We start from the raw sequence: 20,294 nt of genomic DNA on the forward strand, positions 1-20,294 counted from the left end.
CAATATTTCTGTTACAGAAAGAAACTTAGATCAGCAGAGTGGTGTGACGTGACTTTAGTCTATTAATCTCACCTGTCAGGGGACTCAGGATCGAAGCAGGTCTTGAGGACATCAGTGACCTCGGGGTCACAGCAGTCTCCATCATCGTAGTCATAGTGTATGCTGTTGCACTCCATGTTACAAACTCCGTCCTGTCTCTTCCAGTTGTAGCAGGGCCCCAGTCTAAGGCAGTCCCCTCCATCGTGGCCTGTCCTCGGGTGGTCGCACTCAGGGTCACATTGGCGGTTCCCAATCTTCCCAATTCGACAGTTGCTGAGGATGAACCGCTGTCTTAAGCTGGAATTTCTGACACTGTGCTCACTCAGATCCAGGGTGATGTTGTAAGGGTTAAAGGCCTCGGTTAGAGCCCGGTGCTGGAGCTGGATCTGGGCTTGTGACACGGTGGGATTTTCACCATCGTCGTCAGAGAGGTTGACGATCCGGTATCGAACTTGCTTGGTGGCACGGAGCTCCCAGTTGTCGTTGTAGCCAGAGATGATGTCAGTGTTGTCGCAGGGGGTCAAGCCACAGGGTGGTGGGAGGAACGAGGAGACAAGTTCTTGTTCAGGTACAGGAGTGGTGATGATGGTCGGATGGAGGCCAACTTTGTGTGGAGTCCACAGCTCTTCCACCTTTAAGATAAAGGCAAAATTAATATAACAATGACTTTCATATCCAAACCAAATTCAATATATTACGATTAAACAAGTAATGCTGATAAATAATGCTTTATAATTTATAAGAGTTTATGATGATGATTGCTCAAAAAAAATCATTTCTACAAAGACTGAAAAACTGAAATTAACTATAGAGGGTTACATTAGTGAAGTCAGCCCACATCGCCAGCAGCGGCTCGGTTTTGTCAATTTGAAGTGGCCGCTTCAGCAGCTCCTCGTGAGAGCGGGCGTAGCCCCACAAGACCACACCCCCTATGTGGCCCCTGAAGCTGTGTCCCTGATCTGATTGGTTACTGCCCAGGAAGAGGGTTCTGCACGTTTTCATGAAGGGACTGTAGAGATTCCCCAACTGCAGACTGCTCTCTCCCACCTGAGAGGAAAAGCAGAGGAGAAAGGGCAGCCAAGAAGAGAGAAAGACGCAGAAACAAATGTATCTCCGTTTCATTATGTTACAGACATAATAAATGTTTGATGGTCAAATCCAAAGACAATTTCCTTAATTTCATAGTAAAAAGAATATATTAGCAAGTCAGCCAGGGTTTACAGCTGCTGTTGTGGCAATGTCACTTGTTGAGCTCTCCATCCTGCTGTAAACAAAATTAAAGCATACTACATGCTGACTGCTGTATTCTCTGGCCCTGTTTACACCTGGTATTAACATGCACCTTAGATGATCGGATCACAGGTGAACAACTTTAACTACAGGTGTGAATGCACCAAACACCCTTAATCTCAATGTCTCAGACCACATTCAAAGGTGGTCTGGCCACATTTTCTGAGCAGTGTATACGCTAATGTGACCTGGGCCACATGGAAGGACCACCTACTCAGCTGACCTCATGCTTAACTGACGCCCTATTGGATAAGAAAACTTTCTGTTGGTACTGTTACAGAGATGCAGAGCTGAAGGGCTGTCTCTAGAGCTACTCTACTCTCAGCTAAACAGTCAGTTCATCATCTTCCGCTTGGTACAGATATGCAAAGGTGATTCCTGGGTAATATGTATGTTGATGCTGTCTAATGTAAAGTCTCTATTTGACCATGTAATGACATGATACAATACACAATAGCTATTTTAGCGGCAAAATCACTAAGGCCTGTAAAAATATAATGCACAGGGGCCCATCGTTACTATTTTATGCTACTGGGTGCAAGTATGTGTAAAGCACAATAAACCTCCTGCTGGTTAAAAACAACAACAACACATTTGGTCTTTGCAAACAGAAATCATTTATGTGTTTATTTGCATTTAGAGCAGGGTTTTCGTAGCCTATCACAGGTGGCCACTCGAGACACATGCAGAGACGCATTCTAATGGCAGGTGTGAACAGATAGCCTTAGGGGGCGGTCACACCTACAAGGGCTAGAAACGAGATGCCAGTAAAACAATTGATTCCCTATGATACAACACGTCTGACTGGTTTTTAAGCATTTTTTTGACGAGCATCTTTCTGGCTTCTTTTTAGACGCGCGTTCTTTTTCTGGCGTCTTTTTAGACGTGTGTTTAGAGACGCTTAAAGTTGAAATAATCTCAACTTTTGGGCGTCAGGCGCCAGTAGCACCACCAGCAGAGCAACGGCAAGTGCCCTCCTCCGTCTTGGGTCCATTTTCAATGTTTTGATCACCCGGTTGCACACGCACCCCTGCACTACAGGCGCTCCTCATAAGGAGCGCTCATTGAAAGGGCATTTCAGGCATTTCAAGCATCTTTGAAGCATCCGCGTTTCTAGTGCCACCTGTAGATGTGATCGGCCCCTTAGAGTTGTCCACTTGTGACCAGTTCACCCAAGATGAATGTTAATACCAGGTTACAATACCTGGTGTCAACCAGGCTGACACTACAATAGCCTGCGCATTAATCAGGTGTCCTGTCCTCTGTCAAAAGAAAAAAAAAACTGCTTGCATGTGAATATTATGATGCACTGATGATGGATGGTTAATGGGTGTGTTTGTTAATCAAAGTTAGATTATTTATAAGTGGAGGACAGACCAATGAGAAACTAGTATAGCATCTCAATGTGTCTTACTACCTTTGTCTGCAGTAGATGATGAAGAAATGAGCAGTATCATAAAAGCATTGAAGGTCATCCTTGACCTTGGATGTGGTTTGACAAAACAACCAAGGTCCACTTTCAAGTTTTTCCTAAGCTTTGAGATGTATCACTCAGACTTCATCAGATGGCGTTGGGTCATGAGGATGGCATAAAAAAACATTCTTGACTTTGGAAATAGTTGAAGATCAGGTGATATGGGTGAAAGCCAGTACGTGGATGTTGAGTTGGGACTGCTTTGTCAAAATACTTTTATTGCATTTCAATGATCAGCAAGTTGAAAGTGAAGAGGTAAATTACCAAACTCAACCAAACTATGAACCAAAGTTCAACCATACACTGAAACCACATACCTTAGCTCCATCAACATACAGGGTCATGTTGTGGCCGTTGTAAGTGACCATCAGGTGAGTCCAGGCACTGGCTCTGTACCGCTGATGGCTATAGACAGTGGTGGCTTTTACAGCTCGGTCTGTGCGAAGCGTGAAGTAGAACCGTGCGTCTTTGGCGCCAGCAGGTTCCACAGTGCGGATGCCTACCGACCAGCCCTTCTCACTCAGTGAATGGGAACAGTTGTCAAAAACACCTACGGCAAAGGGGCAAAGGGGGAATGGGGAAAAAGTAAAATATGTTATTTTGAAAGAGCACTGGTGGAAAAAACATGCAAATATTATCCTGCAAAGGACAGTAAATTTACAAATGGTCAGTGCCCTTGGGGAAATTGAATAAATAAACACACAAACAAGCAATTTTTCCAAGTGATTGCAGTCCTGGGGACAACAGAGAAAGAGAGATACTGAGAGGCTGAGACACACAGATAGAGAGAGTAGAGAATAGACAGAGCCAGAGACAGCGGGAGAGAACAGAGAGGGGAAGGAGGACGGAGGTATTTCACTCAGCCAAGGCAAGGCCCTGATGTTTCCATCTGCTGTTGCAACAGACACACAGATCCACATCTGCTCCCCAGATGTGTAACACTGGGACAGCGAGGGGTCAGGGAACCCCTTCACCCTCCTCAACGCTGTATGTGCATGTGTATATGTTTACATGCATATGTGTGCGTGAGTGTGTAACACGGGCAACTGTAGCAAAATATCCCCAAGGAGGTGAGCCAGTTTCATGGTTAAGCATTTAATTCAGTTAAGGGAAGCAGCGGTGAATTAGATTATACTGTACTACCAAATGTAATTACACTAATACATTACTATCAATCTGAACATATCTACAGTAACATATGAAAAGCTAAAAGTGCCACATGTTGCATTTTATCATGAATAAATCATCAATCATCATTTGGAGACAAAAAGTCAGGCTATACATACACTGCATTGCCAAATTTGTATCAAAATACCATGTCCTGGGAAATTTGCTGAATTGCTTTACATTGTACAGAATGCTGCGGGTACTTTATTTGATGGCACATAAGGACACAACATGAGGAGGGCTTTATTTGAATCAAACTTGAATTGAGCTTAAGTCTTATGTTTCATGCGAGAGCAGATGATGATGGTGAAAAAGCACCGCCAAAAAAGTGACAGCATTTTTTATGCAACAGGAAACAACAATGTTTATGGCAAATGCGGTCTTTATGTTGTGAGGCATTTGCACTACCACACATTACTTCAAAGCTACCATTCATCTCCACCATGGTCTCAGTTGTATACTATACTATAATTATAATATTGAATACAGTTATATTTTTAAGCTGCATTGTATTTGATTTTTGAGGGTTGAGTGTCACTTAAGGGCAGCATAATTTGCAGAAAACACAACACTGACATAACATCACCTTTTAAATAGTGTCAGTGATATCAATTTTTTGATACTCAATATCTGAAACGGTTTTTATACTCTTTTTCCGCAGTATGGTTAAAGCCATACCAGCTGCACTTTCTTGTTCTCTCTCATTGTTAATGTGTACTACAGTCATTCTGCTGCTCTATGCTCCTAATCAAGAAAGGAAAGTTGTCATTGTCATGTTATGGCCTTGTTGTTTTTATCTTTCAGTAAAATTTTCAAATTGTATGTATGGTATCGAAAATGGTATTGAATATCGATTTTGTTCAAGGAATAGTATCAGTGTTAGAAATTCCAGTACTGTGACAACATTACTTCTAGAGCTGTTATGGCGAATATTTTAGCAAACAATTGTCTATTTGCACATTCAGCAGACAGGGAGCAACACTGGTCTTCTAGGTGTCATGCTTCTGGCACTTAAGGTCAAATATTCACTCTTAACTCTGTTTTAGTTTCCAACAACTCCTGAGGGGAATATCAGTCTCTGTAGCTGCTAAATGCTCCACTATGTTCACCAGCTAGTTGCTAGCTTTGTTCGTCTGCTGTTTCATGCTGGGCAGGAGGCGTACAGTATCAGAGCTTCTTTGCTGAAAAGAGTGGCTGCTGGGAATAGAGAATAAGGTGGATGAGAGCCATGAGAGTGAACCAAAACATCAGAATTCTGAAACAGAAAACCAAAACAATGAGCTAAAAGACGCTAAAATGCTCTGTAAAGCTGAGGGCAGCTGCAGAATTGGGTAATAATTTTCTGTTGGTTTTTCACTTTGAGGGACCCTGTCCACATCACATATAGTCATTTGATACATTGTTAATATAAAAATATCTATTGGTGCAGCTTTAAAATGCTACATGTAGACGCATGGGCTATTATATGTCATTTAAATGCCATAATCATCACCAAATCTGGATAAATAAAGATATGCAATCTTCATTATTGTCACCATTCATCTCTTTTGTCGTGATGTTGTACTCTTAATTAACCCTTTCACACATAAATTTAACTGCCCTGGTCAAGACTTTTTAAAGTATTGTTATTTCCATGGGAAAAAAAACATGCATTTTTCTAAAGGAGTTACTCACATGTCCAATTGGGGTGACAAAGTGTGTTTGAGTGTTCAACTGAATGCATATAAACCAATGAATAAAATGATACATTATGCGAAACTATAAACTGCATGCTGCAAGTTTCGATGAACATTTTCTACAAACTGCAAGTAACATTCTAATAACATCAACCCATTCATTTACAGCCAAGAAAGTTACTGCAGATAAAGTATTTTCAAGAGCAACAAAGTTGCAGTGATAACACTAATAAAATATAACCAGGGATGCATGATGTCCAATTTAGTGGACAGATGATTAATCATAATTTTTTCCCAACATAAAATCAATACGTGGAAATTTTAACAACTGTATTACTCCTGAGCTGTTACTTTATGCTACCTAATTTTAATTACCTGCAAGAATATCCTATTATCTCCTAATATAGAGGGACTGGCAAGATGTTCCTGAGCTGTAAAGCATGTCTTGCATTTTGTCAGCCATCTTGGTTTTGAAAGAATTGTGTTGCACCTACAACACCTAGCCAGTGAGTGGCAGTGTATGACATGACACTTGGGTCCACTGTAGTGGCTTATATGCAACTTCATGAAAATGGCTTTTAAATAGCTGTCAACTGCAGTGTGCACTATGTGTGAAAGGGTTTTATGTGGCTATTATTTTTCTCATAGATAACATATTGAAACATAAGACACCACAGTACAGTAACAATTTTATCATGGCAAAGCTAACGACATTATATTGGGCAAGGCCTGCAACACAGAAAACACATTTGAATTCTCAGTGATGAAAAACATGAGGTGGTCTACAGTTAATAAGGCCAGGCGTCAAATTTTTTGATACCAGTCGCCTAAATTTAATAATGAAATCTGGTTTTAAGAGCCAAGTCGTTTTTGCTTTGATTATGTGGCTGTATCACCACAGGGGACTCTTTTAACAGGGTTTCAACATGCCTTTTTAACCTTGTACAGTACAGCACTCTTGTTGAGTTTGCTAGAACTTTACTAATATATTGGCCAATGCTGGCCAAAACCTGTCATTATTATCAGCCCATGCTATCATGTAATACATTCGTATTGCCATAAATGTTGCCCAACATGTAGTAAAATAATTGCAACACATTCAATAATAATGAATCACCTACGGAAATGCAGAATCGCGGTTACCATGACATAGTTTATCAAATAGTGTCCTGTGAACTCTCAACATTCTGTAACACACCCAGTAACATAATAATAAAGGATGCAGTGTACTAACAAATACATTTATAAGATCATCACTGACCATTAGAAATCAAACCAATGTCAGTGTCACGTCTGGCCGAAACAATGGGAGTTTGTTTTTCACTGTATTTGTCAGATTCCTTCAGGACACTACAAAGAGAAAGGCCCATGCCACAAAGTGCCGCCCTCACATAAGGAAGCAATGAGGGGGAAAAAAAGTTGAGTAAAGGAGTCGGATCTTTGATCAGAGTAAATGTGAGCGGACGTAACAGTTTGTGGTCTCCCTCACTATCTGGACAGCTGTGGTGCTGCACCATAGCGCTTTTATCCTCTTCAATTTGTTTGATGTATGTGTTGTTCTGTCAAATGTGCAGCTTTTCCAATGTAACATTCTCGATGTTGGAAAAACACTGATGTTCATCTTCATGTGAGGAGCATGGTTAAATGAAGGTTTCATAGGATCAATAAATGTGTCTGCAGCCGCTGCTCACAATCAATGGAAACCCACAGGCAAGCTAACGATGAGGAGAGAGACTGAATGAAAAACAACCTGGGGATTTTCACAGTTATGTAACCACGTATTTATTTTGAGACTCTGTCTAGAATGAAATTACAAGTTAATTTGTTAATATTATTGTCATCAGATCACTCACTATCGTTTATTGTTGTCACTTCTAATAGAGGTTCACCTGTATTTATCACCTGACTCTGGTTAATGATCTTTTTATTTGCAGTTAAATAAAATACAGGTATTAAACATCACCGTTATCATTAATAATGTAATAAAAATAATGAGCATCTTTATCATATTCATTGTAGGATCTTTAATGTGGCCAGTGTCATCAACCACTGTTATCATCAGCACCAGCCATCAGTATGTCTACCCGCATCACAATAATTATATTCATCATCACTGCAGTATGAGTATCCTATAACATTGTCATCATAATCACATTATTAGTGATACTATCCCATACTACTCATTATAACTGCATTATTGCTGACAGTATTATTACCCCATTATAGTTATCATAATTATTATGGTTGTCAGCAGGGGTGTAACCAGAAGGGGGGTGTATGGGGGGTCAAGCTAGTGCAATGAGGGCTATTTGGTTGTTGTGGTTATTATTATGGATTTGTTTTTAATTTCTTTTTGGCCATTTGAATGTACATGCATGTTTGGTTGTAAATAATATAATTTGGTAATAAAACAATACATAAAATGACTTGTTTGCCATTTTATTTCTAATGCTGAAATATTTCAGCAAGCATGACAACAGTGGTATCCTCTTCTTTTTAATAGAGAATAAGTTATCATCCGTAATGGGGCTGAGCAATATATGAATATTATATCGATATATATAGCTTAGTCATTATTTCCACATTACTGATGATTATTTATAAAAAATCTTATTGCAAAAATATTTTGTGAAAGCACCAATAGTCTATCGAGAGGAGCCAGTTGAGGTGGTTCAGGCATCTGGTAAGGATGCCTTCCGGACACCTCCCTTGGGAGGTGTTTCGGGCATGTCCAACCAGGAGGAGACCTCGGGGCCACCCCAGGACACGCTGGAGGGATTACATCGCCCGGCTGGCCTGGGAACGCCTCAGGGTTCCCTCAGAAGAGCTGACGGAAGTGGCTGGGGAGAGTACTGTCTGGGCTTCTTTGCTGAGGCTGCTGCCCCCGCGACCCGGACCCAGATAAGCGGAGGACGACGAGACGAGACGAGACGAGACGAGACGAGACGAGACGAGACCAATAGTCAAACCTACAATATTGTCGTAACATCGATATTAGGGTATTTCATTAAAAATACTGTTATATTTGATTTTCACCACAATACCTTGTCCTGATCCGAAGTGTGTAGGATAGGTACTAACTTGTATAACCACAGCGAAGTGTGTTTTTGGAGTTTATTATTGGACATCCCAATACATATGCTGTCTCTTTAGAAGAGCATCCAATTCACTCAGACATACAGCCCGAAAAATACTTGAGGGTGATACCAGTATTTGGTTTTTTTTTTAAATGTAATAATAAAAAGTAGGCAGTAGTATTTTTTTCAGTTGACGTAGACATTAGGGATGCACGATATTGGATTTTTTTGCCAATATCCAATATGCCACAACTCGACCGATATTGATGTATCCACTTTTTCCCTACCCAATTTTAGTGATCATCAAGTGTCTTCTGTAGTGGAATTAACATCATACTATGCATCATGATGTCCACCAGCAGATGGAGACATGAAATAGAACGCTTTTCAATGTATGTAATAGTCAGTCATTGTGCAATATAAGAAAAAGCATGTTGGCAGATTTTAAAGCCAATATCGGCCAATACCGATCATGTGCCGATATCATCATGCATCCGTTGTAAACACGCAGTCTCGATACCAATCCCTTAGATCTTTTTTTTTTTTTTTGGTTTGCTGAGCTGATACTGAGCAGGAAATTTTACATGAAAGCTAAACTAAACTTTTCAGTGCTCTATGGTGGACAAACTGTGTATTGGTTACACATCTAAATTACCTCAAACTTAGTAACTTAGCATTTGACACAATTTATAGTTACTCACTGGCCAACACATATATTGATACTGATATATCTACAATAAGCTACTATCAGCCGATATATCAACCTGGCTTGGTCTAGCTCTTCTTGGAAGTGCACCTGTCTTACATGTGAGCAGTCAATAGTGCTGACGGTTGTCTGACTGTCAACTGCGTCATAGGGCTTCAGAAAAAGGTGTTCACACAACAAAAATCAGAGTCCAGCATGACATCTCATGTCTTGTTTTGTCCACTCTACAGTCTAAATCCCAGATATTGAATATACAATCCTAGAAAATGTGTCATACAAAACTGAGCAAATCCTCAGATTTGGAAAGCTGAAACCAGAGAATGTTTGGTATTTTTGCTTAATAAATGACTTGTATGATTAGCTGAACATCAAAACTGATTATTCATTTTCTGTCAGCCAACGAAGCCATTAATCAGCAGTGTCATCATGCAGTCCTTATCGCTGTGTTTTCTGTCATCACTGTCACAATGTCTGTAGTAGAAACCAAACAGAGTAAACCTTGAATAAACTCTGTTTGACCTTATTCATGAACAGCAGCCTCCTGAGACCAGTACCTTTTTCTTGGAAACCATTTAGCACAAACACACACACAGCACAAGATTGCTGTTAAAAGGACAGACCCAAATGCTGTTAGGATATAGTAGCCTATAGCTGTCACAAGCTATTTGACACAACATACAGCACCATAAGCCTTGTGTGTCAGAATGAAATCTAGGCTACTTAAACAGGGGGCGAGAGAACAAGCAATAGCAGGCAAGCAGAAAGAGGCTGGAAACATAAAGTAATTACAGATGCTGGATATGCAGACATGTCAACCAACAGGATGATAGGACTACATATCCTCACACAGATAAATACACAAACACAGCCTCCAGCTCTCAGGTGAGATGCCAGAGATGAGTATAAACTATACATCACTGCCTATGATGCAGATATATATGGCCAGTTTTCACCCACCTGCTATGACTGCAGGGTTGCTCTGCCCTCCCTCAGGCTTCACCCACAGCTCCAGGCTGAATTTGGCCCTCGGCAGCTCCACCCCTGCATCCGCCTTCAACCTCAGCTGCTCCCGACGCCCGCTGAAGTACAGGGCGGTCATCCAGGAAGGGGGCACCCTCGGCACGGGACTCCCCCAGGGAGAGGAGCTTCCGACAGGCAGGCTCGCGGGCGGATCCGTCTCCTCCACCTCCCCGGAGTAGTCCTCGGTACTGTCCTCCACGGTCCCGGTCGAGGACTGTTGGTCTCCATCTTCCTGCTGCAGCCTGTGGAGGACCTGGAGCCCCATGGAATCTGTTGCGCTGTCGGGGAAAACTTTTTCCCAACTGGAGTTGCCGTCTTCGTCGTAAGGAAACGTCCCGCCGAGGCTGCGGGTGAACCTGGGGTGGGAGCCGCGCGAGGACTGCGCGTGGCCCGTGGAGGAGGCGGTCTGCCCGGCGTCTTTAAGCAAAGACATCCCGGGCGGTTGTGTGGTGTTTTCACTGACATAATTTGCCTCTCTATTGTCATTTTGGGAGCGTTTCTCAAAGAGCCGCCCGGGCAACGTGACATATCCGTCCGCCGCCCCCACCGCCACATCGTCTGCGTCTCCCCAGCCTCGCCTGTCCTCCCCCGTGGGAACGACCCGGTGCACCCCGGTGTCAAACCTGCACCCTCCTGCACAAACCGCGGGAGCGCTCTTAACAGTGTACGGCTCTCTCCGGCTCGTGTGCGTCCTCGGACGAGCCGCTGGAGGGCGGTGTTGGGACGGGTAGAGGGAGCGGGGTTGCCGCCGGGACCTCCAGACGCCGGAGACGGTGCAGGGTTCACCTGCTAGCCTGGAGAGCTCGCGGTCTGCCCGCCGGGCCATGGCGCGTTTGTACCGGCTGAGTGCATCAGAGCGAACCGGGCTGAGCAGCCACGTGTTAGTGATGAGGACGAGGAAGATTGTCAGTAGTCTGATCAACAACATTGTCTCAGGTCAGGGAAGGTATTTGGCAGGGTTTTGTTGAAGATAAAGAGGAAAAAAAATGTTGCACTATAAAGTCTGCCTCAGGTTTCCAGGTCAGCAGCAAGAGGTCTCACACCAGCCTGTGGTTGTTAGATTTATTTGCGTACGTTTACCCAGCAATAAAGACACGTCTGTTTAGGTTGCCGGTTTAGGAATTAAAATTAATTAATTTTGGTAAACAAATTAGGAGTAATCAAATATAAACGATCAGTGCATTCCAAAGGGATCAAACTGATATGTCACATTCAAAGTTTCTCACATAGACTTATTGCATACTGAGGTTCTTGGTATGTGTTTGGTATTGATTTTGAATAAAGCAGATGTTTAACAAAATCACAGAAAACAATCAGATCTTCATCTAAATCCTCTCTTGGCACAGCTGCTGAGGCTCTCCACTCTCCTGCACTTTGCGCGGACCTTTGGAAGTGAAGCTTTACCTCCTTTCCATTCGTGCTGCAAAATATCCGTAGTCTCTGTCACTTTGTTTACAGGGTTTAAAAAAAAAAAAAAAAAAAAAGTCCAACTATTTCTGTGTGCGTTTCAGTGAGCCTGTGAGGTAAAGAAACTATTTTTAAACGTCACCAGGCTGAAATAAAAATTTAAAAAATCAACAGGAACAGAATTATTTTATTACTGAGGAAAATGTGGATGCAGTTTCCCTTGTTACAAAAAATATTTTTTTAATTGCATGAATAAATGAGATCATTTCACTCCATGCTGACTTTGCACAAAGCCTCCTTTACCTGACCACTGCGGCATCATTTAGTGCGTCCTGTTCCAAAATATGGCTGCAAGGTGAATCAGAGTAATAAGAAGAAAAAGTCACTCCAGAGGCAAACTGGAAGTGCAGTGCAAAGTGCCAGACCTAAAATAGCTTTCCTACTTGTTGAGCAGAAGCTTTCCTATAATTTCTGAGAGAAGACATAAAAATATTGGTCCATTAAATCATGGCTCGGCGTCTGCGCGTCAGCTCCTCTTGGTTTTGTTGTGCGTCTGTGTGCGCTTCAGAGAGACTTGCTGCTCCTCTGCACCGGTCCATGCAGTAGTAGTAATATCCTCCTCCATTCACTCCTCCATCTCTCTCTCTCTCTCTCTCTCTCTCTCTCTCTCTCTCTCTCTCTCTCTCGCTCATTCTCTCGAGTCCAAAGGTTTTATCAGGGAGCCCCTGCCCGCCCTGACATCACCGGTAGGGGAAGTGTGTGGCGGTGGAGAGGAGATGAGGGGAGGGGGGGGGCCGTCCCTCCCTTGCCTTACACTTGTGTTTTACAAGGGAAATCCTCTCCTCTCCTCATTCCCCTGTCCAGTCATGAGCTGTACATCCCTCTGATGCAGAGGGGCGACAGGAAAGGGGTTGTAAACTTTTTTTATGCATTTATTTTCCTTGTCCTGATCTCATCCATCCACCCATGTCTTGTGAGGGGAAAAGAATTCAGAACCTTTACTTTAGTAAAAAAATAAATAAATAAATAAAAATAGCAGTACAAGACTGTAAAAATATTCCTCTTCAAGTAACAGTTGTTAGTAACAGCGAAATTCAGAAGTATGCATATGTACTTAAATTTTAAGGATTTCCATTTCATTGCACTCCACTACTTCTCAGACTGATATAGCCTATTGTATTTTTTTTACTTTATGTATGTGACAGCTTTAGTCACCAGCAAGAGCATAGGTTTTGTTTCAGCGCATGGGCAACATTTTGAGCATCAAAAGGGGGCAAAATTTTGAGCATCAAACTTAACTCACTTAACACTTAATATCCTGAATTCTGGTGAATTTTTGTGCATCAGTTTTCCCTTTTCTGCATCAGTATATAGTGGGTATGTCTTCAATTTCATCAAAATAAAAGTCCCCTTCTACTTTTATGTTTTTACCAGAGGGGGATCAAATGCACATGTTCTAAATTCTATGCCTATGGTTACTAATTACTCCGCAGATTACAAGTTTACACGCAAAACATGTGATTCATCTTGTAATATTGCTCTCTGTAGAAGGGCATAGTAATATGCGTTAAACTACCCACTAAACAGAGTGAAGAATAGTTGAAATTAGCTCATCCTCAACCAGCTACAACTGTAAAATGCCACTTGAATGCATTGGTAATCATTAGCCCACTGTTATTTCAACAGTATACAGATAATATATCATTTTTTTTCTGAATTATGAGTATTTTTACAATACAGTCCAGCTGCTTTTACCTGAGGAAAGGATTTGAGGACCTCTTCAACCACTTGGAAATGTTGTAAAGCAGAATTGTACATGTAAGTATTAAAAGTAAAAGTACTTTTTAATGCAGAATATGGCCCCTGGGAGTGTTATCTTGTTATGCAGTTCTTTTACTGAATTATGGCCAACTGATGCATTTATGTGTAAGCAGCATTTTCATTTTACTGTTGCAGGTGGTCACACTGGAGTTACTTTATATTACTTAATAAACTGTTTGGTAGTTAAATGCAGTGAATTAAAAAGTACAATATTTGCCTCTGAAATGTGAAGTGGAACTATAAACACTTACATGAAATAGAAATACCTCAGAGTACAGTGACTGAGTAAATGAACTAAGTTACTGTCCACCGCTGTCTGTGTCTTCCTAACAGGAGGCTCTACTGTCAGCCTGGCAACAGATGAATGATGGCGGAGATGGCTGAGATGGGGGTGGAGGGGTGTTTGCTCCCGCTACAGTAACATAAGTGTGTTTGATCTCTCCTTTGCTGCACATACACACACACACTCCAAAGTGAAGGAGGTGAGGTTTGAGTAACCCTCCTTCCACCCCTGTTTCTCTTTTTCCTCTCCCCTTCCCTCCCTCCTCCCTCTTCTCTTGATCTATCCATCTCACTCACTCATGCTCTGGCTCTCTTCAGTGGTACAACACGGACAGGCACAACATCTGTCTCGCACATGAAAAGGGTTTTTGGTGAGCTTTTTATCATCCAAATATGCTACCTGCTTTGTGCCGAACTCTTCTTCTCATGTGGACAGAGCCAGGGTAAGAAAAAAAACAGTGATTGGAAACATCAGGTGAGAGGGGGGAATATTAGCAGGGGAGGTTGAAGAGAAATATATTGAGAGATTTTATGTAATAATGGCACAACTGAAAGTGCAAGTAATTATATTATACTATACTGATTGAGCTGTGAACAAATAAAAAATCAAAAAAAGTAGTAGGCAAATCATACAAAACCTCAACAATCTGTCTGAGCACATTTTATATCATAGATATGGTGTATTGCAGTATTATTCTCTCTAGGATATTAAAGGAATTTTATACTTCTTGCAGTGGTGCCCCAAGAAATTTTCTAATTGGGGTCGCTAGATGGGACCACTGAAAATCTTAGTGTGGCACACTGAAACCAAAAGCCATAAATTTCAGGAATTTGCTTCTGCTGTTGAAGTATGGTTGAAAACTATGCCATTGTGGAGGGTTAAGGACACACTGACATATTTTGGTTTCTCATTTTACAGTTAATGTTCCTAATTGTCTGATGTGTATAGACTGATACCACTACAGTTAACATTTTGAATTCCTCAAATAGACTGGTTGTCCTTTTCCTCAAGGTCCAGACACACCAAACCAACATCAAAGAACTAGTGGTACTGAAGGCCGACTGTTGTGTCACCTGTGTCTTGGCCAAAAAGTTGCACTTGCACGCTGCAAAGACTACAGCCAACTAGCATGTACATTCTGCCCCTGTGTGAGAAGAAACATCTCTTCATACCAGCAGGTGGCAGTAGTCTGTATCCATCACTCAAAACAGGAGACAGGAAGACCGACAGGATGGATTCAAGATGCTAGTTAGCCACTCAGCACATTAACAACACAACTTGTTGAAATTACAGTTACGAACTGTTTCTGCTAAGGGGGTCAGTGGCTAAAAAAATAATCTTATCTCATATAACAAGTTTGTTTTGATCTCATGCCATCTTGAATTTGGCCATTTGTTTACTTTCCTCACTTTCTTTTCTCTCTTCTTGCCGCCTTGAGAGCCAACAGTGCAAGACACCCCACAAAAACTAGGGTGACAGTTGAGGAAGTTGAGCAATTTGAGAAAGTACATTGATTGCAAAGAACAAAACATTTACTGTAAAAAGGGCTCCTCAAGTTTAGAGAAGAGTCATGGGTACCCATAGGACCCATTTTTGTTCAGGTGAGCATTCAAGGGCTCTCTTTAAAAAAGGCCAAGCCAGTTGTTCCTTCATCAAAATTTTGTCTAAATTTAGAACATTATCCAGCCTCCTTCCTGACATTCTATGCCAACATGGTTGCTACCAGTGGATGCCCTAGGTCTACTTTTGCAAGATACCACTATCTTTGTTCTAGTGTGCCACAGCCTCTTAAAAACAGTAATATTAGCCTCAAATTATTTTCACCAGGGGCGGCCAGTGAGGGGCCATAGCCTCCACAAGCCCTCCCTTGGAGACACCACTGGCTGTTTCACAAAACAAATTTTAACTCAAAGTCAACTAAAGTCTGTTCTCTGGAGCTTTCGACCGAGATTTTCTCACCCACTTATGATGAGTCCATAAAAAGATGGACGCTCCCAAAAAAGCAAATAAGTGGACCTTAATTTTTCCAAGGTCAGAATACTTTATTTCGTTCTATAAAGGAAGAGTATGCCTTTTTTTCCATACATTCTGTAAGCTCACAGTCAGTAACAGCCTGTATGGTCACTCATAGTCACATAGCACAAATTTCGATTGAACACTGGAGGAATTTACCAGATTTTTTTAATCCTGTCATGCTTAGCCAGCAGCAGAGGTGACCCTGCAGAGCACGATGTAAGTGAATCTACCCCCAGTAATACCCCAAACTGAGTTTTGCACCAATTCCTGTATTATCCACTTTTTCATGTGGTAAAATACAAACAAAAACATGCATTTCAAGAATTGCAGAACCACTTAGTATCCTGACTGTTTGTCTCTTTAAGCCACACTGTGTGTTTTTGTAGTTCATCATATATGAATTAATATTTGGACTCATGAGCAATACCTGGAAAATTGCTTCTGGCATCTCATACAGGCCTTCCTAACTCAAAAGACAGGTGCACTTACTGTCTCCAGACACTGCAAACAAAACCTATAGTACTTATCTTGAATGTGCTATAAATTTTTATAGCTTCAATATACTGTCAGCTTTTGTAGACTTCTTTTACATGAAGTTTTTAAAGGGTCCATCATTTTGCAGGATTGACTAATGCAAGTGTGTTTATGCTTATGGCATGCAGACAAAGTCATTCATGTTTTTTTCCACAATGTACTCACTCATTATTTACCATCTAAGAAATAATTTAAAAACAGTGGCCACCACATGCAGCCGTTCCTGTTCCACACCTTCTAAAATACATCCCCATTTTCTCCGCCAGACCCCACTATTTTTGTCAGGCTCAATTTGCAAACAGGGCCCTGGCTCGAGGCTGGAGATGGAGATGGAGGAGGAGGCCGCTGGCAGTTATGGCAGGGGCCCCCGAAGGGGCAAAAACAGTTCCTAAAGAGTGGGAGGCAGGAATTCCACAATCCTAGCCTGACTGACCGAGGGATCTGCCTGCTAAACATTCAGCTTTTTCTGCTGGCGAAGTGCCCTTTGAAATCCAGCTGCAACTGTGTTGGGGGAAAGAAAAAAAAAAGAAACGAGAAATAGGAGGGGTGGGTTTTAGAGAAAGCAACAAAAAAGGGAGGGAAAGGGAGGATGAAGGAGAAGAGAAAGAGAGGAAGAGAGTGATGTGCAGTGTGAGGTAGAGTGTGTGTGTGTGTGTGTGTGTGTGTGTGTGTCTGCGTGTGTGTGTGTGTGTGTGTGTGTGTGTGTGTGTGTGTGTGTGTGTGTGTGTGTGTGTGTGTGTGTGTGTCAGAGATTCTGAATGGGCGTGCTCCACCGGGGCCTCACCCCCCGCTGTAAGGGACCTCCACAGATTATCCTTCATCTGAGCTTGTCGGTCTTGACCCCACCGACCCTGAGGCCCGCTCCCTGTCTTCCCTCTCTCTCTCTCTCACACACACACACACACACACTTTTCCCACTCACTCACTCACTCACTCACTCACTCATTCGTTTCTCCACACACCCTCATTATTTTCTCCGTGTCACTCACTCTTTCTCTCTTACGTCTCTGCTGCTCACTAACCTCCAACGCACCAACACTGCTGACCCTCCAACTCCACCCCACCACCACACACACATTCCCCAAACACACACACACTCAACCTGGTTCCTCATGCAAAAGAAGGGGGACCCAATGGGAGAAAATCCAGGCTGATGTGCAGGACAAATGAGGAGGGGAAGAAAGAAGAAAAGGGGAGAAAGAAAGACGGCAAGCTTTTCACCACCGCTGGTATAAAATAGAAAGTGGGGAGGGAGAAGGCTTGAGGGGGACAAATGCAACACGGTGTATATACAGTACTGCAGGTGTTTGCCTCAAATGATCTTATTCAGAGTCAGTTGTTGCATGTACACAGAGTATTTAAGGTGTTAAAGTTATAATCTAAAACTGATAATTGTGTGTCATTATATGCAAGTTGCACATTTTAAAAAAAAAAAAAAAATGTATTCTATTATTTATTTATTTATTTATCCTGCCTATTAATCTGCACACGGGCGGATTATGAGACAGTGGGCCCCTGGGCATAGGCACGCAGGAGGCCCCACCACCTTTCCGATAAACACACAGACTTTATAGACCTTTTTTGTGTGTGCGTCTCTTTGTAGTTGTCTTGCATCTCTTTGTTGTTATTAGTATCTCTTTGTAGTTGTTTACCCCTTTTTATAGTCGTTGAAAGTCCATTGTCTCTTTGCAGCTGTTTTACATCTCTTTTTATGTCTCTTTGTAGTTGTTTTGTATCTCTTTGTTGTCATTTAGTGTCTCTTTGTAGTTGTTTACCCCTTTTTATAGTCGTTGAAAGTCCATTGTCTCTTTGCAGCTGTTTTACATCTCTTTTTATGTCTCTTTGTAGTTGTTTTGTATCTCTTTGTTGTTATTTAGTGTCTCTTTGTAGTTGCTTACCCCTTTTTAGTTGTTGAAAGTCTATGTGTGTCTCGTTGCAGCTGTTTTACATCTCTTTTTGTGTGTCCTTGTGTGTTGTTTTATGGTTCTTTGAGGTAATTTTGCCCCTGGGCCTGTGCCTGGTAGGTCCATTTAGCATTCCATCTGTGACTATATGTTATCACTTTAAAACTTAGAATTTATTTAAAGATATGGAGAGATATGTCAAAATGTAAGAAAGAACACATATTTCCCAATTTGTGGTTTTGATGAGCATCTGTATGATTCACATTTTAATATGCTTTAATGTATTTAATGCAATTAGACTGAAACGTGCAGAAACATTGAGTATCTTTGATATTAGCACAGACTTTCCATATCTTTATTTCATTTTTCTTTTTTAATCACATATTAGATTGATCCCAGCAGGACTGACCTATGCAGCACAGAGAAAGACATCTCACTGTACACGGTGGTCCTTTTCAGGGAAATTAATTTACTCTTCAATGCATCCAGTAATTTTCCCCTTGCCCAAAACCTTACTACACATCCTAAGTGAGCTCCATAATGATACATATAAACTTCTTCCACAAACAAAAACATGGGAAAATCCATGTTGCGCGTGCCTACATGGAGGACCCCTTTATTTGTCCATGCGGAGGTAAAAATGGAAAAGCAAGTAGCAGACTGGATAAACTGTGAGCGTGAATACGTTAGTGCTCCTTAGGTTTTATTTGCAGAGCTGCAGGTGGATACTTGAATGACACGACACTGTTTTTCTTGGCCTGGTGGCTGGCTGCACTTTGTGAATGTGACCTACCTGCTTGTTTTTGATGTAAAGGCAATATCATCTGAGGGGAAAAAATGACAAACATGAGGAGACACTGTGTTTCTCTGGTAGACTGAAATCATAATATTTAGAGAATATTCCAAAAGGAAGGTGTGTGTCTGTGCTGCTCAATATGCTTAAAGGAGCATTTGATCTCCAAAGACATAATGTTTATCTATATAATTCTATAATTTCCTGCAAAGGACATTTTTCAGCCTTCTGGTGATAATTTAGTAACTATGTGCATATTTATATATTATATTTTCAACTTATCCAGAAGTATGTTGAATAATATTGGATTTCTAATAAAACTTCAAAACTTCATCAAAAATGTACTGGTCTTTTTTGTTGATGTTATTTTTCTTAGTTTGCTGATATATTGGCCTTTATTAAATGCAGTATATTTATTACAGCATACAACATAATAAATGGAAGGCCATTAATTTGCTTTTAATTTGAGCCCATTTTGTCGTACAATTGTATAGTTTTGTAATGGCTGTTGCTGTTGTTATTTATCCCAAATTTCAACTGGGAATTTGGCCAAATACAGGGAGCATGGATTTAGATTTGTTTTAGGTCTAAAACTATTAGGGGCCGCTCATTATTTATGAGGGGGGAGTGGTGGAGCAATAAGGGGGAAGCATGTAAAAATAAAATTATAAGGCTCTGGGGAGAGACTTCTATTTATTATTTTGGCTTTGGGGAGGGGCATACAAAATTAAATGGTTTTATTTTGTTCTTATATTACCACCGATTTTAAAGAAAACATGAATGTTTTCTTTAAAATCGCTGAAATTCCACCGTTCATCATAGCTAGAAAAAAAACAGAAATTATAGTTTGGTTTCCAAACACATCATGTGCAACCAACACATCCACAAAAAAGAAAATAATAAATTTAAAAAAATGATAATAATAAATAAACAAATCTGAGTTTAAAATAGTGGTATGTTATCAAAATAATTTTATTATACGTTTCATTTCAAAGTTGTACAAACTGACCAGTATGCACAATGAGTGAAAAACCAAGGCTAATTTCAACTCCAGGATTTTGTCAAAAAACAAACAAACAAACAAAAA

The 20,294-nt window shown here is 41.2% G+C and overlaps 1 protein-coding gene across 1 annotated transcript in view; it reads right to left on the reverse strand.

Moving 5' to 3' along the window:
- The window catches only part of pappa2 (pappalysin 2), a 110,818-nt gene extending 98,336 nt beyond the window's left edge, over positions 1–12,482 (reverse strand). The window contains exons 1-4 of the mRNA XM_049597469.1: positions 10,387–12,482; positions 3,121–3,353; positions 859–1,086; positions 73–671 (exon numbers count right to left, since the gene is read on the reverse strand). Of these exons, the coding sequence (XP_049453426.1) occupies positions 73–671; positions 859–1,086; positions 3,121–3,353; positions 10,387–11,377 (2,051 nt within the window). The 5' untranslated portion in view covers positions 11,378–12,482. The remainder of the gene's footprint in view (positions 1–72; positions 672–858; positions 1,087–3,120; positions 3,354–10,386) is intronic.
- Between the last annotated feature and the right edge of the window lie 7,812 nt (positions 12,483–20,294).

The sequence above is a fragment of the Epinephelus fuscoguttatus genome, linkage group LG15 (assembly GCF_011397635.1).
Source record: "Epinephelus fuscoguttatus linkage group LG15, E.fuscoguttatus.final_Chr_v1".
Taxonomy (NCBI): domain Eukaryota; kingdom Metazoa; phylum Chordata; class Actinopteri; order Perciformes; family Serranidae; genus Epinephelus; species Epinephelus fuscoguttatus.